The sequence below is a fragment of the Eulemur rufifrons genome, chromosome 16 (genome assembly GCF_041146395.1).
Source record: "Eulemur rufifrons isolate Redbay chromosome 16, OSU_ERuf_1, whole genome shotgun sequence".
NCBI classification, from domain to species: domain Eukaryota; kingdom Metazoa; phylum Chordata; class Mammalia; order Primates; family Lemuridae; genus Eulemur; species Eulemur rufifrons.
The window spans coordinates 43,960,079-43,987,421 of NC_090998.1; the positions used below are offsets into that span (position 1 = coordinate 43,960,079).

Here is a 27,343-nt window from a genome sequence, read left to right on the forward strand (position 1 = left end):
GAGAGGAAAATGTAAGCCATGTGTGTCTTCCAGTTTTGCTCCCTCGTTAGCTTGCCGTCCCCCCTCAGTCTTCCTAGGACTGTTTTCCCGCCACTGTTACTTGCTGGCTTCTTGCCCAGAGCCAAGCCAGACATCTTTCTTAATGACAAGAGAGTAGAAAAAAAGGTTCCTCTTAGTCGCTCCTCTCCTCAGTGACAAAAGACATCCTATATACCCCCAACTTTTTCTCTTTGCAGCCTATTTGCCTGGTGGGTGGGAGAAAAGGAAAAGGTTGTTTCAGGTTCTAGTAGGACTCTGATATCACCACCTGCAATACTAGGGTGTTGGCCCCTTTTAAGGCCTGAATGTCTCAGGGCCTAAAGGCACCCTCTTGGACTTTAGGAGTGCCATTCTGGCATGAGGGCAGGTTCCCCTTTTGCCTGTCTCTGTTCTAAACACCATCCCACCCTCCAGCCAACTCCATCAAGGTGGAGATGTACAGCGATGAGGAGTCGAGCAGACTGCTGGGGCCAGATGAGCGGCTCCTGGAAAAGGACGACAGTGTGATTGTGGAAGACTCGTTGTCGGAGCCCCTGGGTTACTGTGATGGGAGTGGGCCAGAGCCTCACTCCCCTGGTGGCATCCGGCTGCCTAATGGCAAACTCAAGTGTGATGTCTGCGGCATGGTCTGTATTGGACCCAACGTGCTCATGGTGCACAAGCGCAGCCACACTGGTGAGTAAGCCAGAGGGACTCAGGGAGGAGCTCCCAGGGTGGGGCTGAGAGGCAGAGGCAGTGCTGGGACAACGGTAGAAAGAGGGCTGGAGGAGGCCATGCTGGGGCTAGGGTGTCCTCAGAAAGGGAAGGGTCTCTCCCACACATTTTCTGGCTGACAAAAAAAAGTGGGAGGGAATGGAATTTGGATTCCACTCAACACCTGCACTTTCCTGGCACTTTCCTCAACTATTGTCATTTATAAATTAAAAAAATAAAATATTAGGCTGGGCACGGCGGCTCACGCCTGTAATCCTAGCACTCTGGGAGGCCGAGGCAGGAGGATCACTTGAGGTAAGGAGTTTGAGACCAGCCTGAGCAAGAGCAAGACCCTGTCTCTACTAAAAACAGAAAGAAATTATCTGGACAACTAAAAATATATAGAAAAAATTAGCCGGGCATGGTGGCTCATGCCTGTAGTCCCACCTACTTGGGAGGCTGAGGCAGTAGGATCGCTTAAGCCCAGGAGTTTGAGGTTGTTGTGAGCTAGGCTGACGCCACGGCACTCACTCTAGTCCAGGCAACAGAGCAAGACTCCGTCTCAAAAATAAATAAATAAATAAATAAAAATAAAATAAAAAGTTAAATTAAGAAGCTGATTTTTTTTCTCAGGATATGATGGAGGGGAAGGTGTTGTAGCCTCAACAAGGATCCTATAGTCCAATAGGGATAGAACTCCTAGGTATTGTTTGGGCCCTCCCATCTCATAATTAAAAAAACAACAAGGGCCGGGCGCGGTGGCTCACGCCTGTAATCCTAGCACTCTGGGAGGCCGAGGCGGGTGGATCGCTCAAGGTCAGGAGTTCGAGACCAGCCTGAGCGAGACCCCGTCTCTACTAAAAATAGAAAGACATTATATGGACAACTAAAAATCTATATAGAAAAAATTAGCCGGGCATGGTGGCGCATGCCTGTAGTCCCAGCTACTCGGGAGGCTGAGGCAGTAGGATCGCTTAAGCCGAGGAGTCTGAGGTTGCTGTGAGCTAAGCTGACGCCACGGCACTCACTCTAGCCTGGGCAACAAAGTGAGACTCTGTCTTAACAAAAAAATAAAAAAATAAAAAAATAAAAAATAAATAAAAATAAAAATAAAAAAACAACAACAGAAAACAGAAGCCTCCTCTTCTCAGCTTCCTCAGGCTTTGGGCTCCTAGAGCAGAGTGGGCCCTGTGGGGCTCAGTTTTTGGTAACAGTCTTTTGGCCTTGTGTTCCAGGCCTGGTGCCCCTATCCCTGCCACACATCTCTAATCTACACAAAGCGGCATTAGTGTGTGTGGCACAGCTCTGCCTTCAGCAGTGTGTTCAGAGCACCTTCCCTTGGGCAGGGTAGGGCAGAGCGTTGGGGGTTAGGTTCAACCTTGAAAGTTCCTCATGCCCAGTCCTCTGGAATCTGTTCTTTCACTTGCAGGTGAAAGGCCCTTCCACTGCAACCAGTGTGGTGCCTCCTTCACCCAGAAGGGGAACCTGCTTCGCCACATCAAGCTGCACTCTGGGGAGAAACCTTTTAAATGTCCCTTCTGCAACTACGCCTGCCGCCGGCGTGATGCACTCACTGGCCACCTCCGCACACACTCGGGTCAGTGACTATCCAGTGGGAGAGGAGGGGATGGGGCTCTTTTCCGCACACCCAGTGAATAGAGCTCAGTGACTTCTCTTTATTTGGGGAGTTACAGTGTCTGTGACTGAGGAGGGGAGAACACTTATAGAGCAAATACGGCCCTGTCTCTCTAACCCCTCCTCTGGGCAGTAGGGCCCCATGGGGAATTTGGGGGACTCTTTGATGGGGTATTTTATATCCATCACATTCTGTGACATGGAGCAAAAGGAACATGGGCAATGTTCTTGGCTGTTAACAGTCACCCTCCCTGACTTTTGTTTTTTAAAGATTGTTGATGCCAAAGTTGCTGTTGTGTGCATAGGGTAGTACATTCATCGAGTGTGAGGCAGGTGGGAGGGAGAAGAGGGGAGAGGTATATTCACACCTAATGAGTGCAATGCACACCATCTGAGGATGGACACTCTTGAAGCTCTGACTCGGGTGGGGCAAAAGCAATATATGTAACCCAAACATTTGTACCCCCATAATATGCTGAAATAAAAAAAAAATTAAAAAGTTAAAAAAAAAAAAAAAAAAAGATTGTTGATGCCAGAGCCCTCCCTGCTCCACCACCCCTCATTTCTGAGCTCCAGGGAAATCCCTCCTCCCACTCCCATCCGCTCCAGGCCCCACACCTGTCACCATCTTCACCCTCTCCCTGCAACACCAGGTCTTGGGCAACCACTATCTGTCCTCTCCTTTACTTCCTACTGGATCCTGTAAATATTCATAGGCCTCTCATATTGGAAGAAGGGAGCCTAAGACCTCCAAATAGGAAAAGAGTATCCTATTTCCCTGTCCCTAGAAGTTGTCACCTTCCCAGAGGTATAAGCAAGTCCAGAGGGTGCTTAGAGGTCAATGTGTGGAACAGTGCCAGGACGCTGGATTAACAAGGTTTTCTAGCCCAGGCAAGACTACTTGAATCAATATCTGTCTGAATCAGCTGGACACACAGCATTTTTCAGGCATTTTACTATGCTGTAGGCTTTTGGCTCAGACTTGGGAAGAGGCCAGGAGCTGAACTGGCAGGAAGGAGTGAGCTCAAGACTGGGAAAAAGCAGGAAGAAGGGAAGAAGGGAAAGAATTAGTAGGGTCTGTCCTTGGAAACTTTCCTGGCTATTTTTCTCTTTTCTTAAACTCTCCTGAGCAGGATTTAAAGAGACAGAGCAATCATTTTACCACTCTCTACTTTCTGCATCCACTTACCTTGTTCCAGGTTCTCCCACCTTGTAACTGGGACCTCTTTATCTCTATGTATGTGGAGAAACAGGGAGAAAGATCATCGTTGATTCATACTTTATAATCTACAGAGCATTTCACTTGTGTCTCTTCATGTGATCCTCATAACAATTCCAAGGTAGATGTGATTATCCCATTTTGTTGAAAAGGAAACTGAAGCTGTCGGGAGAAAATGAATTGCGGGTTAGAAAGCTATTCTGCAGCCTAGCCAGAACCCCACTGTCAAGCAAGGTCCATTGCCAGCGATACGTATTCCTTCTCCTCAGAAAAGGGGCTGCTCCCCCTGCTGGTTTGGAACAAGGCTGACTTGGCCCCTAGAATTCTTACCAACTACCGTGAGGTCAGCTGGGTGGATTTTGGGTGTTGTTCTGTAGGAGATTATTAACAGAAGCAGACACAGATGTACTCTTGAGTCCCACCCATTTCTGTGAGATACTTTCTGTTACAACCCATGTTATAAGAAAAAAGGTGTTTAATGCATGTTTTCATTTATATGTGAAAGCTAAAAAAGTTGATATCAGAGGAGTAGAGAGTAGAATAGTGGTTACCAGAAAATGGGAAGGGTGTGGAGGGCGAGGGATAGGAAGAGGTTGGTTAATGGGTACAAAATTACAGTTAAATAGGAGGAATAAGTTCTAGTGTTCCATAGTACAGCAAGATGACTATAGCTAATAATTTATTGTATATTTCAAAGTACCTAGAAGAGAGGATTTTGAATGTTCCCAACACAAAAAAATAATTAATGTTTGAGGTGATAGATATACCAATTACCCTGATTTGATCATTATACATTGTACACATGTATCAGAATATTGCATGTACCTCATAAATATGTACAATTACTATGTAGCAATGAAAACTTTAAAAAGAAAAAAGAAAGAAAAAAAGGGGTTGGAGAATCACTCCTTTCCCAGATGTTAAACCATTTCCCCAGAGGTCTTGGGTAGATAGGGACCATGGTGTTCATCTCATTCCTACAATACTAGGGTTTAAAGAGCAAGAGCAAAATGGCAGTAGACTGATTTAGTGAAGGCCCAGCATAGGCATGGAGAGGGGGTCAGTGAGTAGTAATTACCAGCCTCCTAGAGATACTTTCTCCATCTCCCTGCTCAATAGTAGCAAGATACATAAAATATACAATACCTGTTTCTCTTCACCTTTTTGTCTCCTCTCACAAATATCATGTCTTAAGGGTTGTCTTTAAATGATGTACCACTCTGTTTTCCCAGTTTTTTTCTTCAGTAGAAATAAGATCTTTATAACCTGTTCTTTATTTAAAAACAAAACCAAAAACAAAAACAAACAAAAAAACCCCAAACTTGGTGTTCTCTTCTTTTTACTCGTCTCCTTTATTTCCTTTTCTGTTCTTTTGTTTTTTGTCTTTTTTCAGAATTTCTCTATCAGGAATGGTCTTTCTAGGGCTCTCTCGGTATCTCAGTGTAGAGAGACAGAAAGACAAAATAATCAGTAAAACCAGGCCAGGACCGGAGGTAAAATACAAGTAAAGGTCAATGAAAACCATGCCTCCCCACACTGGCAGATCTAAGGGCTCTCATTTCTGTCACTCCAGCCCACCTATTTCCCCCAAACCAAAGCACATAGTTCGTAAGCAGAAAATCCCCTTGTCTGATAAACAGCACTTACATCCGCCTGCCACGTGGAAAGGTTAAACCACAGTCTGGGCCCCAGACTCTGAGATCCTGGGGTGGTGCCTGCCTGCCTGTCAGGAAGGATCCCCTACAAAGTCCCTGGGTTTCCACTTCCTTTGAGCAGCAACTTGGCCATCTTGAAGCTACCACCAGTCTGAAGCTACATGTCCTGGGATCCCCTCACTCCCATAGCTGCACGTTATACCTCATCCCCAAATATGGTTCTTCTGTCCATGGTTACAGCTGAAGTTGGGGAAGGAAAGACAAACAGAAGAATTCAACTTAGCAACGTCTCTTCTTCCCCATGCAGTGTACATTTGTTCCCGGATGATTCTGCAGAGCCAGGGCACAGGGAGAAGTAACTGTGATGCCATCTCTCCTCTCTCTTCCACAGTCTCCTCTCCTACAGTGGGCAAGCCCTACAAATGTAACTACTGCGGCCGGAGCTACAAACAGCAGAGTACCCTAGAGGAGCACAAGGAGCGGTGCCACAACTACCTACAGAGTCTCAGCACTGAAGCCCAAGCTTTGGCTGGCCAACCAGGTGGGGCTGTGGGCAGTACTATGGAGGAGTTATGGGCAGAGTGACAGGGAGTGCAGGACAAAGGCAATTCCAGCACTTCCTCCCACGGAGGAATGAGGTCTGTGGAATAGGGGATAGTTACCCCAGTAAGTCTGTCAAGCACCCCATCCTGAGTACCCTATGTGGTACAGAGCCCGGTCTGTGATAGGTGCCTTAGGGAGCTCTAGAGGTAGGGGAAATTTGGGTCTACGTCCTCAGTCTAAAGGGGGAGAAAGAATACAAGGTGTATAAAATCAAGGGCCAAACGTATATAAGTGTCCCCAAACAATCTAAAATGTTGCTGGGATGAGCTTTAGGTGGGTAAAGTAAACACAACCCAGTTTCCCAGTCATCAGGTATGACTTCCTTAGATACTGACATGCTGATTTTCTCCAGGCAAAGGCATCTGGGCCAATGCTACCCCTACTCAACTGCTACTACCTGTCCCAACCTCCCTCCCCACTAGGTGACGAGATACGTGACCTAGAGATGGTGCCAGAGTCCATGCTGCACTCATCCTCTGATCGGCCAACTTTCATTGATCGTCTGGCCAACAGCCTCACCAAACGCAAGCGTTCCACACCCCAGAAGTTTGTAGGTAAGAATCCAGTTGGAAAGGAGACATCAGCTTTAAGCCATAGCTCAAGTAAATCTGAGATCCAGTTGCCATTTGACCAGAGATTGTGGTCTGGAGATTTGATTTAGGGAAAGAAAGCTGTCTGGTGGTCTCTGGTACTCAGAATCTACGTGCGTGCAGAATAGGAAGGGAGTGAAGAGGGAGGATGTACCTCGAGGGAGTGGAGAGGGGTACATGTCGAGGACTCTTGTGGTGTTTGTAAGAGGAGGGGGTCAAGGGCTCAGGCTCTCCCAGTTTTTGAGAATAACAAGGACTTTAGTCTGTGTGGGCCCTTAGAGTCAGAGAGAGGAAGTGAGGATGACCAGGCACTGGTCATTAGCTCTCTAAGGACCTAGAGCTTTATGGAGAGTAATGAAGTATTAAAGATCTATGGGCTAGGATTGAGTCCTTCTTTAAGATTATAGCCTAGAGTCAGGGAGCAGCCCCACAGAGGACCTGACCTCGGGGGAAGCAAATGAGGAGGAGTAAATAGTGTTACATCCAGCCCCATGGTCAAGAAAACAAAGAAGGAATCCTGGAGAGAGCTTAGGAATCCTCCAAACCCAGCCCTGCTGAGACCCTCTTCTCCACAGGCGAAAAGCAGATGCGCTTCAGCCTCTCAGACCTCCCCTATGATGTGAACTCGGGTGGCTATGAAAAGGATGTAGAGTTGGTGGCACACCATGGTCTGGAGCCTGGCTTTGGAGGTTCCCTGGCCTTTGTGGGTGCAGAGCATCTGCGTCCCCTCCGCCTTCCACCCACCAATTGCATCTCAGAACTCACACCTGTCATCAGCTCTGTCTACACCCAGATGCAGCCCCTTCCTAGTCGACTGGAGCTTCCAGGGTCCCGAGAAGCAGGTGAGGGACCCGAAGACCTGGCTGATGGAGGTCCCCTCCTCTACCAGGCCCGAGGCCCCCTGACTGACCCTGGGGCATCCCCCAGCAATGGCTGCCAGGACTCCACAGACACAGAGAGCAACCACGAAGATCGGGTTGGGGGGGTGGTATCCCTCCCTCAGGGTCCCCCATCCCAGCCACCTCCCACCATTGTGGTGGGCCGGCACAGTCCTGCCTACGCCAAAGAGGACCCCAAACCACAGGAGGGGTTATTGCGGGGTACCCCAGGCCCTTCCAAGGAAGTGCTTCGGGTGGTGGGCGAGAGCGGTGAGCCCGTGAAGGCCTTCAAGTGTGAGCACTGCCGCATCCTCTTCCTGGACCACGTCATGTTCACTATCCACATGGGCTGCCATGGCTTCAGAGACCCTTTCGAGTGCAACATCTGTGGTTACCACAGCCAGGACCGGTACGAATTCTCTTCCCACATTGTCCGGGGGGAGCATAAGGTGGGCTAGCGACCTCTCCCTCTCCCCTCAGTCCACCACTCTACTGCCCTACCTACAACAGGTGTCTATCCCTGTTCCCACATCCCAAGTTTTGATTTGTAGCCCCCACTACTGGCTACCTAACTTCACACCTAACCCTGACTCCTCCTCACCTGTTCTCTACGCCCCTGACCAATTTAAGCATTGTGATGAAACAGGCCTTTTGCTTGTTTCTCCTTTTTCTCTTTCCCTCTCATCGCAGCATACTTGCTGAGTTATTTATTAATTAGTTGATTTTTCTTTTGCTTTTTTTTTTTTAACCTATGTCACTCACTTGCCACTCCCCCACCCCCCTGCCCACAGCTCCCTTCCATGTTAGGCCTAATTTTTCTCTCTTTGATCCAGTGTCCTCCAACAGCCCCAGAGTAGGAAGCCCCTCTTAGTACTTACTAAGAGACCTTGAGCTTCTTGCTTTAAGTCTTCACCCTGTACATTATCTAATTCTTCAGTTTTGATGCTGATACCTCCCTCTAGCCCTACCTTAGCTCTGTGGCATTATATCTCCTCTCTGGGACTCTTCAACCTGGTACTCCATACCTCTTGTGCCCTCTCACTTTAGGCAGCTTGCACTATTCTTGAATGAATGAAGAATTATTTCCTCATTTGGAAGTAGGAGGGGCTGAAAAAATTCTCCCCAGGCACTGTGGGACTGAGGGTCCTCTTGATGTTCCCCTAATAATATGAGTTCCTCAAATCCTACATTCAGGATCTCCCTCTAGGATGTGATATATCTTTTCTCTCTCCTCAAACAACTCCTCAACACTGCTCTAGCCTCTTCAACCTGCCAGTCTTTACAGTGGTGGCTTTTCTCTCCTTGCAGTGCCCCAATTTTATATTCTCAGGGGCCAAGGCTAGGTCTGCAACTCTGTCTCTGACACATTGGGAGCCACAGGTGCCTAATTGGGAACCAGGGCATGGGAAGTGGGTGGGTGGGTCAATATTCTTCTCTTTCTTCTCCACCTCTCAAACTTCTTCACTCTAGTGACCTTCCTAGGCTCTCAGGGGCTACTCCCCATCCTATGAGAAACTAGTGGGTTGCTGCCTACTGACAAGGGGTTATCTCAACCCCTCGGTCATGCTGCCTTCTGCTTTTCTCTCCCAGCGGATTCACCCTCTCATTCCTGGGTTCCTGGCCCTATTCTTAGGATCAGTGGCAGAGAGAAACTCATGTCTCTTTTCTCTCTTCTAATTTTCAGTATAACCAAAAATTATCCCAGGACGAGCAAGGGCATGTACCCCTCACACCATTCCACCCTTGTTCCAGCAAGAATGGGATGGGGACAACTGAATTGGGGTCATCCTTTACTGCCCCCTTCTACACTCAGCTCCCAGACATAGGGTAGGAGGGGGTACTCTTCCTGGCTACTGCAGAGACCCCTGCTTATTTGGGTAACCTAGGATTAGCAAGAAGGGGCAGGAGGAGATACAAGTCCACTGCAAGTGGAAGTCTCTTTCTACAAGAGTTTTCTGCCTGAGGCCACAGCCATCCCACTCTCTGCTTCCTTGAGATTCAAACCAAAGGCTGTTTTTCTATGTTTAAAGAAAAAAAAAAAAACTAAAAACCAAACACAACACCTCACAAGTTGTAACTCTTGGTCCTTCTCTCTCTCCTTTTCACTTCCCTTCTTTCTTTCTTTCCACATGTCCTTTCCTTATTGGCTCTTTTGCCTCCTACTTTTCTCACTCCCTATCAGGGATATTTTGGGGGGATGGTAAAGGGTGGGCTAAGGAACAGACCCTGGGATTGGGGCTCTTAAGGGCTCTAAGAGGAGTCTACCTTCCCTTCTTGTGGGAAGGGAGACCCTAAAAAAACTTTATCCTCTCCTCTCTCCTTTTTCTTCCCCATTACGTGGTTAACCCAGGAGAACCAGATTGGCGGGGAGAGGCATCATGGGGTGATTGTTCCTCCTTGACAATGTAGCAATAAGTAGATGCTGCCAAGCTCAGAGGATGGGGAAGTTAGCTTAGAGGAGAGTGGTCTCTAGAGAAGGGAAGAATCTTCTCAACAGCACCCCAGGGTATTAGCTCCTTGCTTCAGGATGGCAGCAGAATTGAGATTAATATCTGGGTTTTTCCTGAACTATTCTGGTTATTGAGCCCCTTCCCATTAGATCTACCCCGTCCCACCTCTTCTGTGTCTGCTGTGTATTTGGTGACACTTCAAAAGGACTAGTCCCCTCTGGGGTATCAGAGCCTTAGGGTGCCCCATCCCCTCCCCCAGTCAGCTTTGGCACCTGTAACCTCCCGGAACATGAAGGACTATGCTCTGAGGCTATACTCTGTGCCCATGAGAGCAGAGACTGGAAGGGCAAGACCAGGTGCTAAGGAGGGGAGAGAGGGGCATCCTGTCTCTCTCCAGACCATCACTGCACTTTAACCAGGGTCTTAGGTACAAAATCCTACTTTTCAGAGCCTTCCAGCTCTGGAACCTCAAACATCCTCATGCTCTCTCCCAACTTCTTTTGCATAAAAAAAAAAAGTAAAGAAAAAAAAAGAAAACCACACACTGAAACCCACGTGGAGAAAAGAGGTGTTTCCTTTTATATTGCTATTCAAAATCAATACCACACACACAAAAATTTCTAAATGAACACTTTTTCAGACCTTTTTTTTTGTGTGTCAGTGTCCAGGCTGCAGATAGGATTTTGTAATACTTCCAGCAGCTTCTTTCCTTGTGTACATAATATATATATATATATTTTTAATCAGAAGTTATGAAGAACAAAAAGAAAAAAAATAAAACACAGAAGCAAGTGCAATACCACCTCTCTTCTCCCTCTCCTAGGGTTTCCTTTGTAGCCTATGTCTAGTGTCTCTTTTGACCCTTACCTTTTCACCTCCTCCTTTCTTCCTCTGGTTCCGCCTCCTCCTCCTTTTTTTTTTTTTTTAAGAGTTTTTCTCCTTTCTCAAGGGGGAGTTAAACTAGCTTTTGAAACTTATTGCAAAACATTTTGTATATGTAATATATTGTAAGTAAATATTTGTGTAATGGAGATATACTACTGTAAGTTTTGTACTGTACTGGCTGAAGGTCTGTTATAAATAAACATGAGTAATTTAACACCGCTGGTTGTTTCTGCAGACTTCCTTTCGTTTCTACTGGGAGGGAGGAGGGAGGCCTCCTTACAGCATGTTGTACCAAATACTAAACAGTTTAGGAGGTGAACAAGTCTAAGATCCAGAGGAAACCAGCTAAGAGTGCTCAAATTGTTGCTGCATAACAGAAGAATCTTCAGCCTAGCGTGGGAAGTGGAGGAGATCTTCCTACCAGGAGTGCTTTAGGACAGCAGAGAAAGCCTAACTTGCTTACCTATCCAAAGCAGAAATTCATCAAACATTTGTTGAGTAACTATTATGTGCAAAACACATTATATGCCCAGGGAGATAATAAGTTACAATACTATGAGTGATGAAAATAATAAGATCTACCACTTCTTGAGCATCTCATAAATGCTAAGCACTGTTCCAAGTATTTATTGAGTTGTACAAACACCTACGAAAGAAGGATCACAATTACTGGTGAAGAAATAAAAGCCCAAGAGAGAATAAATAAATACCTTGTCCAAGGTTCATCAGTCAGTAAGTGACAGGATCAGAATTTGAACCCAGGAGTGTGTGACTCCAAAACCTGTGCCCATCCCTTTAGGTCAAGGAATGTAGCCAGTGAAATCCCCAGGCTATAAAAATCCAAAGAAAAGCCAAAGTAGAAACATCAACTTTGTTCTGTCTTAAATATTAATGATTTTCTGTCCCCTTAACTCTGAACCTTGTTTTGTTCTCTTCCATCTACCTCATCATTATTCCCTATAATAATGTCTACCTTCTATTCATGAGACTACATGAAGTGAAAACTGGAGGCACTCCCATCTAGAAGCTATTACTTTCCATGTCCCATTGAAACTAACAGATTCAAAGTCAAAAGAGACAGTGAAGCTGGACCTGTAGTCCCAGCTAGTGGGGAGGATCATTTGAGGCCAGGAGTTTGAGACCAACTTGGGCAACATAGTGAGCCCCCCATCTCAAAATTAATTAATTAATTAATTAATTAAGAAATTAAAAAGAGACAGTGAATATACTTGCTTTGACTTCTAAACAAAAGAAAATATATTTTAGCCCCAATAAATGTTAAGAGAAACCACGATGGAAGGGAAGTGAATCTGGAGTTTTCAGACTCTAGAATGATTCATAAATGAACCACTGGTTTACATCCATATCATCACGGGAGGCCCCTTTGCCACTCTAATGTCTGAATGCTAGGAGGCCCCTTTGTTACGTTAATATATTTAACTTTGGAGACAACGGGGTTGTTGGCTGTCCATGGATAACCACTCCTGCCCAATGCTCAAGACTTCCTGATGGCTCTTCCGAGGGAAATGGAGCTCATACATAAGAAAGAGTGTCTCAGTCAGGGTTCAGACTTACAGGGAGTAGTGAAATCTCTTTAGTGGTTCTTGATCAGAGTTTCTTAAAATAAAAAGGAGACTAGAACATACCAATACACTTTATGTTGTAAGGGTCAGTGTTTCATGAAGCTTGTGTTTCAGCTTTGCATTTGCAAAATGTATTTGTGCTATGTGTCTGAATCAAAAACGTTTAAGTCACTGGTCCAGGCTATACCTCTATCCATTTGTTGGTTAGGTGAGATACACCATAGTACAGCAGAACCAGAACACTTCTTACCAGCTCTGTGTGACCTTGAGTAAGTTATTTAACCACTCTGCACCTCAATTTTTCAATCTTTAACACACTGACAGCCATACTAGAAAAATAGGTTTTTCCATGGGGCCATGTTGTTTTATTAAAATGATACTTTCTAATTTGTTACTTTTTATTGTTTTCTCTGCGGGTGAGTTATATGCAACGCAATCCATGTTTTTAGAATTAAATTGTCAATATTAATTGTAACAATAAGCATATCAACAAGTAAGATTTTCGCGAACCAACTGCAGGATTTTGCTTCCTGTGGCCCAGGGCTCAAAACTACTGTGAGTTAAATACAACTCACACGGCAGTCAATGTGTTAAAGTGAGGATAATAATGGTACCTACCTTATAGGTTTGTTGAGAGTTAAATGAGTTAGTATTAATAATGGCTTACTACACTCCTGAGCACTGTGCTAACAGGATCCAGGGATAAACAGGTGAGTGAGAACCAGCCCCAGCACCAACGCACTTGTCCATGGCTCCTCATTGTGAGGTTTCCTCCATACTGGAAGAAGGAATTCACAAAACGTTTGTTTCCTCTCAGGTTTTCCTCTTCACAACCCTAAACCTAGTAGCAGGATTGTCAGAGAAATAAATCGAGGGCGTTTCCCGGTGACGTAGCGCCACCTTCGGTCTAAGGACTTGGGGGCCACGGGACCTCTCGGCTTTGCACTACAACTCCCATCAACCATCTGTCCTTCTTTCGCCTCTAACGGAGAGCGCGCCTTGTGATCTAGCTCCGGACAACTTCCGCTCCTAGCGCCTAGTAAACCGGAAATTATAGCGCCCGCGATTGCGTCCGGAGTAGGGCGCCGCGAGGCTTGCCGGGAGACGTATAACTCTAATTTTCTTCCGCCAGCAGGCTAAATAGTCCCACAGGCATTTTGTTCTACGGATAAATAAACTCTAGGAACTCCTTTCCACCATAGAATTCAGCATAAATGCTGAATGATAACCAAAATTTAGTCTAGCGGGTTGTAGTCCTTGACACCCGTCTCCTAAGGATTCTTCTGGTGTGAGCGTAGGATTCTCGTGCTATATAAGGAGGCCCGGCGGATCGCCGGATCCTCTTTCGCGTCTTCGCGTCCAAGATGGTGAGTTGTGTCTCGTGGTGTGCGCGGAGGACTGGGTGGTGGCTGAGAAGAGCAGGTTCTGGGAGTGTGGGGATTTGGGAGCCTAACGGGCCGAGTGTACGTATGCGTTTGGGCTTGAAGAGTTTTGCGGAGCAACAGGAGATCTCAGTGGCGCCTTTCTGGGGGGCGACCTACGCGGCATGTAGCCGGAAGGGGGCTGAGGCTGGGTACGGTGCACTCCTTTCCTAACAGGATCTCCATCCTGATACAGACAAAGAAAAGAAGGAACAACGGTCGTGCCAAAAAGGGCCGTGGCCATGTGCAGCCTATTCGCTGTACGAACTGCGCCCGATGCGTGCCTAAAGACAAGGCCATAAAGAAGTTCGTCATTCGAAACATAGTGGAGGCCGCAGCTGTCCGGGACATTTCTGAAGCGAGTGTCTTCGATGGTAAGTGAGCCATCTCCGCTAAGTGTGTAAGGATCCTAGTACCTAAAACCCTTTCCCCAACCTTGCCTTTCTGCAGGCTGTGTTCGTTGGGGCTTCTCAATTTCCACGTATCTTTAAGGTTTTTGCTGTTAGAAGAAAAGTAAATATTTTTCTTTTTTAAAAAAATTAGTTAGCTAACAAGAAGGTTCAGGAGTAGATGTTAGGGCTTGTGCGGCTGTTGAAGGAACTGCATTCTTGGTTTAAGGTGTGGATTTGATCCCCATGATATCAAGGTGAGTTCATAGGATGTATTCAGTTTGTGAAACTGACAGTTGTACTTACATGCTTGGGTATCAGAAGCTGAATGGTTGCTTTAGGAGTGAAAAAGGTTTGTAGATGTGCCTGACAGACGTTTAAGTAGTTTTAGTTTTGACTGAGCATGAACAAGAATAGTGCAAAATGGGTATATGATACTTAATGTTAAATCTTTGTGTTCTTTTCCTCAGCCTATGTGCTTCCCAAGCTGTACGTGAAGTTACATTACTGTGTGAGTTGTGCCATTCACAGCAAGGTAGTCAGGAATCGTTCTCGGGAAGCCCGCAAGGACCGAACACCACCACCCCGATTTAGACCTGCGGTGAGTATTTAAAATAGGAATATGTGGAAGCCAGGGGGTAATGGCTAAAAACATTTTGTTCTCTCTATGGTGGTGGATCACTTGAGGTCAGGAGTTTGAGACCAGCCTGAGCAAGAGTGAGACCCCATTTCTACTAAAAATAGAAAAAATTCCCCAGGCATGGTGACATGTGCCTGTAATCCCAGCTACACGGGAGGCTGAGGCAGGAGAATCTGTTGAGCCCTGGAGTTTGAGGTTGCTGTGAGCTGGGCTGACCCCATGGCACTCTAGCCCAGGAAACAGAGCAAGAGGCTCTATCTCAAATATAAATAAAAGTAAATAAAATTTGATGAATAAAATTAATTTAAAAAAATTGAAAATGTTACAGGGAGTAGCTGCTAAAATAAGAAATAGAAAATAAGGCCAAGTGCAGTGGCTCACGCCTGTAATCCCTAGCACTCTGGGAAGCCAAGGCGGGAGGACCACTTGAGGTCAAGAGTTCAAGACCAACCTGAGCCCAGCCTGAGCAAGAGCGAGACCCCGTCTCTACTAGAAAAAAATAGAAAGAAATTATCTGACCAACTAAAATATATATATAGAAAAAAATTAGCCGGGCATGGTGGCGCGTGCCTGTAGTCCCAGCTACCTGGGAGGCTGAGGCAGGAGGATCGCTTAGGCCCAGGAGTAAAAAGACCAGCCTGAGCAAGACCCCGTCTCTACTAAAAAATAGAAAGAAATTATCTGGACAACTAAAAATATATAGAAGAAATTAGCTGGGCATGGTGGCGCATGCCTGTAGTCCCAGTGACTCGGGAGGCTGAGGCAGAAGGATCGCTTAAGCCCAAGAGTTTGCGGTTGCTGTGAGCTAGGCTGATGCCACGGCACTCTAGCCAGGGCAAAAGAGCAAGACTCTGTCTCCAAAAAAGAAAATAAAAACATTTTGTCCTTATGTGACACAAGGAATGTCAAGTTCTGTGCCTAAGATTAAGCTCTTAAGGCAGGTGAGACCTACGCTAAAACATTTTGCTAGAGATACTCCGAAAAAATTATTAGAGCTGGGCATGGTGGCTCATGCCTGTAATCCTAGCACTCTGGGAGGCCGAGGCGGGTGGATAGCTCGAGGTCAGGAGATCGAGACCAGCCTGAACAAGAGCGAGACCCCGTCTTTACTAAAAATAGAAAGAAATTATCTGGCCAACTAAAACATATATATTAAAAAAATTAGCCGGGCATGGTGGCGCATGTCTGTAGTCCCAGCTACCCAGGAGGCTGAGGCAGTAGGATCGCTTAAGCCCAGGAGTTTGAGGTTGCTGTGAGCTAGGCTGACGCCACGGCACTCACTCTAGCCCAGGCAACAGAGCGAGACTCTGTCTCAAAAAAAAAAAAAAATTGTTAGAATCTGGGGGAGTAGTATCCTCCAACATCTACCAGCTGTATGTGCATTTATATCCTGAATACGTTGTTAGAGGATGGTGGTCAAGTTCTTGGGGGGGGTGTCTTAAAATTCACTGGTTTTAATTAACTCTTTTACTCCTCTTTCAGGGTGCTGCCCCAAGACCTCCACCAAAGCCTATGTAAGGAGTTGAGTCCTTGAGTACTGAAGAAAAACTATGCGTTAGGAAAAAATAAAATGGAAATTATACTTAATGTAGCATGTTGAGTATGTCTGTGCCAGATAGAGTGGGAGTTTGTGTTATACCAGGTGTTCAAGTGTGAATTGTCACATAATGTTTTCCTTGGAAAGAAAGCTACCCTGTGTGAATTGAACTTTAACTCTTGCAGTCTTATCTTTGGCCTCCCCAGTTTGCATAGCTTTATGGGAAAAGGAGGGAGGGGAGGGATCTGAGTGTTGGGTGAATTCAACCTGGCCACATTTAAGTGGACATCCCAAAAATGGGTGAAGATCTCTAGGAGAGCAAGGGAAAACTGAACATTGTTAGTGAGGGGCATATTGGGCGGTGACTTAGGCTGAGGTGTTCATAGCACACTTGGATAGCTTCACAGCTGTTCCAGGATTCATATTCAGATCTTCAACTTCATACCTTGTAATTGGTCTGCTGGTAAGCCAGTTACTCAATGTGCATCTTTCTGTAGTGCATTTCTAGGAACTTGTGAGAATCCCTCCAGAGGGTGGAGAAAGGATATACCTTACTTTGTCTGTGTGACAATGGTTTATTTGTACTATAAATCAGAAATAAGAACTTCAGGGCTGTATATTTTATGTTTCTGGAAAATACATTTGGGGAGTGGGTTGTTAAGAACTGACTTTGCCAATTAGGTTATACGTTTTTCCTAAGTTAAACCAGTAGCATGGAAATTTTGATAATGTATCTTGTGCTAAAAAGTGTGTTCTCTATGAGTGTCTGTATTCAAAGGAATATGATAACAAGGAAAGGGTAGATTACTGCCAACCCTGTCTTGCAGGTGAGTGTACCAATGCATGGGTTAAAATAGCAGTGACAAATCCTGAATTTGTCAGAACACTGAATGTAGACAAGAGTGTCCCCACATCCTTTGGGGAAGCTCATAAGACAGACCTGTGCCCCTTGGTTCCTCTGCACTGTAATGACTCCTTCCCACCGGGGGTATACAAACATTAATGGAATGAAATCAGAGGTTCAAGGTAAAAGTGAATGCTAAACCTGGTGGTTGGTCCCTAATTTCATCTCTCTCAACAAAACCACATTGAAATAATACATTGAGGCCAGCCATAGTGGATCATGCCTGTAATCCCAGCACTTTTGGAGGGTGAGGTAGGAGAATACCTAGAGGCCAGGAGTTCCAAAACCAGCCTGGGCAACATTGCAAGACCCCATCTCTACAAAAAATTTAAAAAATAGCCAGGTGTGGCTGGCTGTTTTGCAGTGGCTCAATACCTGTGAAACTACCACTTTGGGAGACCAAGGTGGGAAGATTGCTTGAGTCCAGGAGTTTGAGGTTGCCGTGAGCTATATGGTGACATTTTTTATTACCCCTAAAAGAAACCCCATACCCTTCAACAGTCACTCCAATCTCCTAGTCCAGTGGTCCCCAACCTTTTTGGCACCAGGGACCAGTTTCATAGAAGACAGTTTTTCCATAGGGAGGGGTGGTTTCATGGTTTCGAGATGATTCAAGTGCATTACATTCATTGTGTACTTTATTATTACATTGTAATATATAATGAAATAATCCTATAACTCACCATAATGCCGAATTGTTGGGATCCCTGAGCTTGTTTTCCTGCAACTGGATGGTCCCATCTGTATTTGCAGCCATTCCCCAGCACCAGCATCACCACATCAGATCATCAGGCATTAGATTCTCATAAGGAGCGTGCAATCTAGGGCCCTCCCATGAGCAGTTTACAATAGGGTTCCCGTTCCTGTGAGAGTCTAATGCCACCACTGATCTGATAGGAGGCAGAGCTCAGGCAGTGATGTGAGCCATGGAGAGCAGCTTCAACTCACCTGCTGCTCACCTGCTGTGCAGCCTGGTTTCTAATAGGCCTCGGACCAATACTGGTCTGTGGCCTGAGTTTGGGAACCACAGTCCTAGGTGACCTATAGACTTGCCTATTCTGGGCATTTCATGTTAGTCTAATACGTGATCTTTTGTGACTAGCTTCTTTCACTTAGCGTGTTTTCAAGGTTAAACCATGTAGTATGTAGCAGTACTCCATTGCTTTTTAAGGCTGAATAGTGTTCCATTTTTGACTGTTACGAATAATTCTGCTATGAACATTCATGTACAAGTTTTTTTGTGGACATACGTTTTCAGTTTTTTTGGGTATATACCTAGGAGTAGAACAGCTGGGTCACATGGTAACTGTTTAACTTTTTGCGGAACTGCTAGATTATTTTCCAAAGTGGCTGCACCATTTTACATTACCACCAGCAGTCTATAAATGTTCATACTTCTCTACATCATTGCCAACACTTACCATCTGTCTTTTTAATCATAGTTATCCTAGTGGATGTGAAGTGGTAACTCATTGTTTACCATTACACTTTCAGTCCAGAGTCTTTGCCAGGGTCTGCAAGACTCCAGTGATCTAGACATATCTTCTTTAACTTTGTGTACCACAGGTAAGCAACCGGAACTCATGGCAGCGAACGTGACATGAACTGTTAAGTGATTTATAATCTCTACTTATTACACTTAACATGAGTATTCTTATATTTTGCTGCAGAAATATTAATGTGTTTGATCGTTGATGCTGCTTCAGATTCGTTTGAGGATGTTATGTATTAAGTAAAATATGTACCATATTATTGTTCTAAAATAGAAAACCAATTCCAGAGCAAGTAAGGCCCCAAAGATATATAAAGGATTATAGACCTGAACCACTCTCCCCCTAGCTCACTTGAACTTAGCCATAGCCACTGCCTGGCATCCAGGCATGCTCCTGCCTCAAAGCATTTGCACTTGCTATTTCCTATGCTGAAAAGCTCTTTCCCCATTCATCCAAATGACCTGCTCCTTTACTTTCTTTAGGTTTCTGATCAAATATCAGCAATCAAACTTATCAAGAGGCTTGCCCTATATACTGCAGTCCACCATTACACTGGGTCATTCCCTTAGACTGCTTCCCCACTAGAATGTAGTAAGCTCCATGAGACCAGGGTCTCGTTTTGGTCATTGCTACCGTCCTCAATACTTAGAAGTATCTAGCACATAATAGTGACTCATTATTTGGATAAATTGTTTACATCACTTAAACCTCACCAAAATACTATGAAATAGGAATGACTTCTAAAAATTAGAAAATCGAAGAGAGGTAACTCACCCAAGGTCACACGGCTAGAAGCAGCACAGGCGGAATTTACATCTAAAATTGCCCTTTTAGGTTCTTAATCAGCTGGCTCTGTGCAACAGGGGTCTTGGACTAAAAAAAAAAAAAAATACCAAGCACATAGGCAATCAATAGTCTCCTTCAATAAGCTTATTAGCTTGTAAACGCACATGAAATGGACACATTTATATACCTATTAGTTACCTACCAAAAGAATAAACTAAATGTTCAAACTAAAGAATCATGACATTAACCTAAATAGTATGATGGGCAGTGAATTTCTTCCTCCTATGTTGCGAAGTGTTGGAGAGGTAGGCAAAGTAAAATGAAAATCCAGACTATAGGGTTGGGGGGAAAAGGGTAGTCCAGGACCTCAATAAATCATTTTCCAACCAGGCACAGTAGCTCACATCTGTATTCCCAGCACTTTGGGAGGCTGAGGAGGGAGGATCACTTGAGGCCAGGAGTTCAAAACCAGCATGGACAACATAGTGAGACCCCGTCTCTACAAAAAAAATTTTTTAAAGTTAGCATTGCATGGTGGCGCCTACCTATAGTCCTAGCTACTCAAGAGGCTGAGGTGGGAGGATTGCTTGAACCCAGTTCAAAGTTACAGTGAGCTATGAGTGAAGCTACAGTGAGCCACTACACCCTAGCCTGGGTGACAGAGTGAGACCCTGTCTCCAAAAGATAAAAAATAGAGAAACAATAATGATAATAATAAAACTACATAGCTTTTAAATTTAAAAAAAAAATTATTTACCAACCAAAGTCATCCTACAAACATCCATAGGAAATGTCTCCTGAGCTGTAAACTCCTGAAGTTAGGGACAGTGGTTGGTCAATTATATTGCCTGACATAAAGCAGGTAGTCAACATTTGTGGATGAAAAAATATGCTCTGACTATGGAAAAGTCAGAAATGAATGAATAATCTCTTTTAGAATTGCCTATGCTGTTTAAAATACAGAGTTCTAAGCTACATCTCCAAAAAGCATGATTCAAAGAGTGGGGTAGGGTCCAGGAATCTCCATTTTAGTAGTGTCCCAGGTGATTCTGATGCAATTGGTCTGCAGGCCATACTTTAGAGCAGATGGTGAACGGAATGTTGAATTTGGGAGATTTTACTGATGACGAACCCTAAGTTCCAAGGGCTGTGAAAGGGTTTGAGGAGATAAGAGTGCAAAATGGGGTCAGAAAAGGCTGCATGGGAATTAGAATCTGGGAGACGTGGAGTGACCTGGAGTCCTCCTTTGTGGTGACTGCTTGAACAGGGATAAGGACAGCTGAGCCCTGGAGGACATGATGCATCACAAGCCAAGTGTGCAGTGGGACCTGGAGTCCTAGCTCACTTGTCTACAGTTTCAGGGACCCTGACTTCACAGCTCCTCCCCAAGGCTATTTTCCTGACCTTTGCTCCCCTGTCTGAGGTCCCTGCTGCATTCCTCATTTCAGGTATGTGGCTAGGCACACGGGGAGAGAGGCCCAAAGGCATTGAGATGGGGGTAGGGATCACCAGGAGAGAAGAAAATTGGGATGGGGAGGAGGAATACAGAGTCTCCCTCCCACCTCCTCCGCCCCCAAAGAGAAGTTCTGAGAACACATCTTTTTCTCCACTACACAGCTTGTCCTGATCCAGGCCCCCTGGATGAAAGTTAGAGGAATTCTTCAGGCTACAGTTAAAGGTGACATCGGGGTGAGAAGGCAGACCTGGTCAATGTCAGTACCTCAGGGGGGCAGTATAGTGCAGCAGTTAAGAGCCCAGCTTTGGAGTCTGACAGACTTGATTTGAGTCCTTCTTTTGCTATATGGTAGCCTTGTGTAGTGACTTTGGGCAAATTACTATTTAAATCTCCAAACTTCATTTAAAAATGAGAATAGTTACACTTCACGAGACTGTTTTTTGTTTGCTTGTTTTTAGAGATGGAAGCTTGCTCTGTCTCTAGGCTGGAATGCAGTGGTACAATCATAGCTCACTGTAGCCTCCATCTCCTGGGCTCAGGAGATCCTCCTGCCTCAGCCTCCTGAGTAGCTGGGACTACAAGCGCACACTACCACGTCCAGCTAATTTTTTTTTCTTTTTCCGTAGGACTCTGCTTGATGTAATTTTTTAATTTTTTGTAGAATTGGGGTCTCACTTGTTGCTCAGGCTGGTTTCCAACTCCTGGCCTCAAGTGATCCTCCCACCTGACCTCCCAAAAGTGCTGGGATTACAGGAGTAAGTCACTATACCCTGCCTCTGGTTTATTTTTAAAAATTCCCTTCTTTTTCATCTTTTATTTCTCTTAAGGCATTATTTGTTGTATTTACTTGTTCTTATGTTCCTGTAGTTTAGTCTTCATTTCTAAAATATTCTTTCTTTTTACTTCTGATTTTTTCTTAAACTCTGTTACTTCATTTTTGAATTTTTGAAATTCTGATTTTTGTTATTTCATGTCTCATATCACTTTCTTAATGCCTTTTAGCTCACTTTGAAATAAAATGTTATAACTTTCATCTGTTTTGTGAGCATCTCTCTCTTTGGCATGATTTATCTGTAGGGATATTTTTCTGTTCCTTATTTTCTTTTTTCTTATAGTACTTTGTATATTTGTATAGAATTTAACTCAATACTCTTTTGTTGCTTTTTTTTTTTTTTTTTTTTGAGACAGAGTCTCGCTCTGTAGAGTAGAGTAGAGTGCAGTGGCATCATCATAGCTCACAGCAATCTCAAACTCCTGGGTTCAGGCAATTCTCCTGCCTCAGCCTCCCAGAGTGCACCAACCCCCTACCCCATCTTTGTCTGAACTTTCTCTTCCTTTGTCTCTGTTGTCCCTGTCCTACTCAATTTTGATTCCTCTCTCAGTGATTTAGTTGCTCTGTTTTGGTTCTGGTTTTGTTTTAGTGGGGATCTGAGAAATCCCAAAACTAGTCTGCCAATGCTGCTGCCATCTCCCCGCCACCATCAAACATACCCCGCCCCAGTTATTCTTTTCTTTTTTTGGAGGCAGAGTCTCGCCCTGTTGCCCCGGCTAGTGTGCATAGCTCACTCCAACCTCCAGCTCGTGGGCTCAAGTGATCCTCCTGCCTCAGCCTCCCGAGTAGCTGGGATGACAAGCACGTGCCACCATGCCCGGCTAATTTTTCTATTTTTTATAGAGACAGGTTCTCACTTTTGCTCAGGCCGGTCTCAAACTCCTGAGCTCAAGCATACCTCCCACCTCAGCCTCCCAGGGTGCTAGGATTACAGGCATGAGCCACCACTCCAGGCCTCAGTTATTCTTTTATTAGATCCTGCTTGTGCTTCATTCTTGTCTCATGTTGTAGTGATATGTGTACTTGTCTATGATCTCTTTCTCCCTAGATTGTTTGTGCCATGAGAGCTCAGGAATGAGCTGGCAATACAGTAGGAGCTAATATTTGTTGAAAGCAAAATGTTCCAGGAAAAGCGCCATATTTAGAGGCTGAGAGAAAAGAGGCGGTTTGTGGCAGGTACATAAAGTGGGCTAGAGAAGTAGTAATAGATAAAACTGGAGGGGAGTCCACTTGCTCAAGGCTTCTTGGGTGTGGCTCCAGGTTAAAAAAAAAAAAAAAGATAAAACTGGAAGGGTTGGGCCAGTTCAGTGCAGAGCTTTGTAAAGCAGTTAAGGCATTTGTACTTTATCCTGAGGGCAATGAAAATCCATTAGAAGATTTTAAGCAAGGGAGTGGTCTGATGAGAACTCTTTGGTTTTTGAGAAACATCACAAACTGTAGGATAAAGAATGAATTATAGGCCGGGCGCGGTGGCTCACGCCTGTAATCCTAGCACTCTGGGAGGCCGAGGTGGGCGGATCGTTTGAGCTCAGGAGTTCGAGACCAGCCTGAGCAAGAGCGAGACCCCACCTCTACTAAAAATAGAAAGAAATTATATGGACAGCTAAAAATATATATAGAAAAAATTAGCCGGGCATGGTGGCGCATGCCTGTAGTCCCAGCCACTTGGGAGGCTGAGACAGGAGGATCGCTTGAGCTCAGGAGTTTGAGGTTGCTGTGAGCTAGGCTGACGCCACGGCACTCACTCTAGCCTGGGCAACAGAGTGAGACCCTGTCTCAAAAAAAAAAAAAAAAAAAAAAAAGAATGAATTATAGAAGGCAAGACTAGAGACCAGGGATTAGAATCTATGGAAATAATCCAGCATTTGTGCATAAATGAGTAAAAAATTGAATTATAATCATCTGATTTTCAGATAGCTTGCACAGTGTAAGACGTAGTAAAAATCCAAAAGGCAATAGAATGGCCAGAAAAGAGTTGAATCTAAAAAAGATGACAATTAGTAGAGATAAATAAAAGCTCATTCATACAGGACCCAAATTCACAATTGATGAATAATTATAGGCTGGTTTAATAATAGCTTACATAGTTATATAAACATATAAAGTGATACTGTGATGAAATTGACCAAAAATGTTAATTTACTTTTTAAAAAATAGCTTGAGATATAGTTAATATATTATACTATACAATTCACCCATTTAAAGTGTACAATTCAAGGGTTTTAGTAAATTCACAGATACATGCAACTATCATTGTAATCAATTTTAGAATATTTTCATCACCTCATAAAGAAACTCCATGCCTTTTAGCTATCAACCTTCTATGCCCCCATTGCCTTTCCTCTCCAGCCTTTTTTTTGTTTTGTTTTTTTTTTTTTGAGGCAGAGTCTCACTCCGTTGCCTGGGTGAGTGCTGTGGGGTCAGCCTAGCTCACAGCAACCTGAAACTCCTGGGCTCAAGTGATCCTCCTGCCTCAGCCTCCCAAGTAGCTGGGATGACAGGTGTGCACCACCAAGCCCTGCTGATTTTGTCTATTTTTAGTAGAGACGGAGTCTCACTCTTGCTCACACTGGCCTCAAACTCAAGCTATCCTCCCACCTCGGTCTCTCAGAGTGTTAGGATTACAGGTGTGAGCCATTGTGCCTGGCCTCTTCTCCAGCCTTAAGTAACCACTAATCTACTTTCTGCCTCTATAGATTACCTTTTTCTGGACTTTCATATAAATGTAATCCTATAATATATAAACTTTTGCGACTGGGTTTTTTACTTAGCATAATGTTTTCAAGGTTCTTTCAAGCCATAGCGTTTACTGGTACTCCATTTTTCATGGCTGAATAATATTCCATTATATGGATGTACCACATTTGTTTATCCATTATCCTTCCATTGATGGACATTTGGGTTGTTTCTATCTTCTGGCTATATTAAATAATGCTACTGTAAACATTCTTGTACAAGTTTTGGTGGGGACTCCTTTTCATTTCTCTTGGGTATATGCTCAGGGGTGGAATTGCTGGGTCATTTAATTTAACTTACTCTTTGGCTCCATTAATAGACATAACATTCAGAATGTGCTAAATGATAGTCTCCTCAATAATGTGGTATTCAGTGCTGGGCTATCCACACTGACACACTGGACCAGGTACAGCCAAAAGAGGTAAGGGTAATAGAGGGGTGATTGTTAACTGGATCACTTGAAAAACACTGAGAGGACCTGGAGACGTTTAGCTGGAGAAAGGAAACCTAAGGGGAGCAGGGCATGATGTCACAGACGTGTCGCCTAGCTATTTAGGTGGCTGAAGCAGGAGAATCCCTTGCCTAGGAGTTCAAGGCCAGCCTGGGCAACATAGCGAAACCCTGACTCTAATAAAAATACATACATATATATATTTTAAAAAAGAAAACTAAAGAGTAAGGGAGAGACATTTTCAAAAGATCTGAAATGTTGTTATATAGAAGGGGGATTAACCAGAGGATAGAACTAGACCTGCTCAGTAGACGTTACAGAGAAACACAACACTGTTTGAAAATTTCTCTTCTTTCAGTTCCGATTATTTTATTTTTTGATCACATAAAACATGAACAAAACATAAAAGGTACAAAAGAATAAATAGTGATAGCTCACATTCAGTTCCCCTTCCTAGAGCCAGTTTCTTGTGTATCCTTCAAGATACACTTTAAACATATAAAATCAGATTTTTTATTTTTTAAAAGAAGTTAATATGCTTTCAGAAAATGAAAACATTTCTAACTCTCTGCAGCCCAACCCTGCAGTGACCATCTCAGGCATTTCCTATCCTGGGGGTGTTCAGGGAAATGGACAAACAATCATCCACTTATCATCTGGGTGTTTTTTCTCTTGCAATTTATTTGTTTAAAAAAAAACTGGATTGTTGTCCTGTAAAATTTCCTGCACTCTGGATTTTGGTGATTGTGCAGTATCTTTCGTTTGTCTCAATTCAATACCAATTTCTCATAAATTGATACTGAATAAAGAGGCTTAATCAAATTCAGATTTGATTATTTTGGACTTCACAGAGGGTACTGAGTTCTTCCATCAGGAGGCACATAACATCTGGTATCTCTTTTTGTGATGTTCTCAACTATTGATGCTCAAAGCCTAAATCTATAAGTTCATTAGAACTTCAAAAAGTGGTGATATTCTAAATGTATTACCCCTTCTTCATTTATTAGTTAGCATATTTTTATAATGAGAAAGTTCCTCTTGTTTTAGTTGCTATTCTAATGTATAGTTCATATAAGAAAGGCAGATAAGACCTGCCGAGGTGGCTCACGCTGGTAATCCTAGCACTCTGGGAGGCCCAGGTGGGAGGATCGCTTGAGCTCAGGAGTTCGAGACCAGCCTGAGCAAGAACCAGATCCCGTCTCTACTAAAAAAATATAAAAATTAGCTGGGCGCAGTGGCATGTGCCTGTAGTCCCAGCTACTCAGGAGGTTGAGGCAGGAGGATTGCTTGAGCCCAGGAGTTGGAGGTTGCAGTTGCAGTGAGCTATGATGATGCCACTGCACTGTAGCTGGGTGACAGAGTGAGACTCTGTCTCCAAAAAAAAAAAGGAGAGAAAAAGAAAAAAAAGAAAGGCAGATAAATGTTTGATACTTTATCTAGAGTTTTCAAAATAATGGATTGGTTCCCTATCATTTTCTAATGATGACCAATTAATATTTTTTAGAAGGTCAGAAAGGAGAGGAAGATATATTTAAAGCAAAGGAAATACAGGCAGTGATATAGGAGGAAAATCAGGAAAATGTGGTAGCTTAGTAGAAAAGTAATTGTTTCAAGAGGAAGAGAGTGGGCTGGGTGTGGTGGCTCACCCCTGTAATCCTAGCACTCTGGGAGGCCAAGGCGGGAGGATCGCTCAAGGTCAGGAGTTTGAGACCAGTCTGAGCAAGAGCAAGACCCCGTCTCTACCAAAAACTTGGAAAGAAATTAGCTGGACAACTAAAAATATAGATAGAAAAAATTAGCCAGGCATGGTGGCTCATGCCTGTAGTCCTAGCTACTCAGGAGGCTGAGGCAATAGGATTGCTTGACCCCAGGAGTTTGAGGTTGCTGTGAGCTAGGCTGACACCACGGCACTCTAGCCCAGGCAACAGAGTGAGACTCTGTCTCAAAAAAATAAAAAAAATAAAAAAGAGGAAGAGAGTGATCAAGTGGCCAAATGTTGCTGAAAAGTCAGGTAAGATGAGAACTGACCATTGGGTTGGACAAGAGCAGATTCAGTGGAATAGGGAAACAGAACTTGTTTAGAAAGGGCTCAGGAGAGAATAGGAGATAAGGAAGTAGAACAAGCAAATATGGACCAACAGTCTCCAATATGGGGACCACCTGTATTAGGAGGTATGAGAAAATCCATTAGGGTGGAGAAGAAAATATTAGATGTTCAATTCATATTTATTTTATCTAATACATACTTTACTAATATTTAATTTGTGGATTGTCAAAGATGTCAGTCAACACAAAAGAACAATAGTAACATCTTTTTTTCTTTTTTCTTTTTTCTACTGAGCTCATCCTTCTGCTGAAAGTCACATCTTAAAATATGGCATGAGAAGTATCCTAAGGAAATAGGTGGACAGTGGTATTCTCTCACTTCTCTCTATTGTTTTTCTACTCACTATTTCTTTGATCTCTGT

General features: G+C 44.1%; 2 protein-coding genes across 6 annotated transcripts in view; both read left to right on the top strand.

Moving 5' to 3' along the window:
- Positions 1–10,865, top strand: part of IKZF4 (IKAROS family zinc finger 4) — a 28,740-nt gene extending 17,875 nt beyond the window's left edge. For all 5 annotated transcript variants that reach the window (XM_069490048.1, XM_069490051.1, XM_069490050.1 and 2 more), the window contains 5 exons: positions 454–714; positions 2,162–2,329; positions 5,633–5,782; positions 6,267–6,398; positions 7,010–10,865. In XM_069490048.1, the coding sequence (XP_069346149.1) occupies positions 454–714; positions 2,162–2,329; positions 5,633–5,782; positions 6,267–6,398; positions 7,010–7,770 (1,472 nt within the window). In that variant the 3' untranslated portion in view covers positions 7,771–10,865. The remainder of the gene's footprint in view (positions 1–453; positions 715–2,161; positions 2,330–5,632; positions 5,783–6,266; positions 6,399–7,009) is intronic.
- A 2,653-nt stretch (positions 10,866–13,518) lies between these two features.
- RPS26 (ribosomal protein S26) lies at positions 13,519–16,267 on the top strand. Its single transcript, XM_069490210.1, has 4 exons — positions 13,519–13,597; positions 13,848–14,025; positions 14,511–14,641; positions 16,163–16,267. Exons 1-4 carry the CDS (start codon positions 13,595–13,597, stop codon positions 16,196–16,198), a joined length of 348 nt encoding a protein of 115 aa, XP_069346311.1. The 5' UTR covers positions 13,519–13,594; the 3' UTR covers positions 16,199–16,267.
- Positions 16,268–27,343: the final 11,076 nt, after the last annotated feature.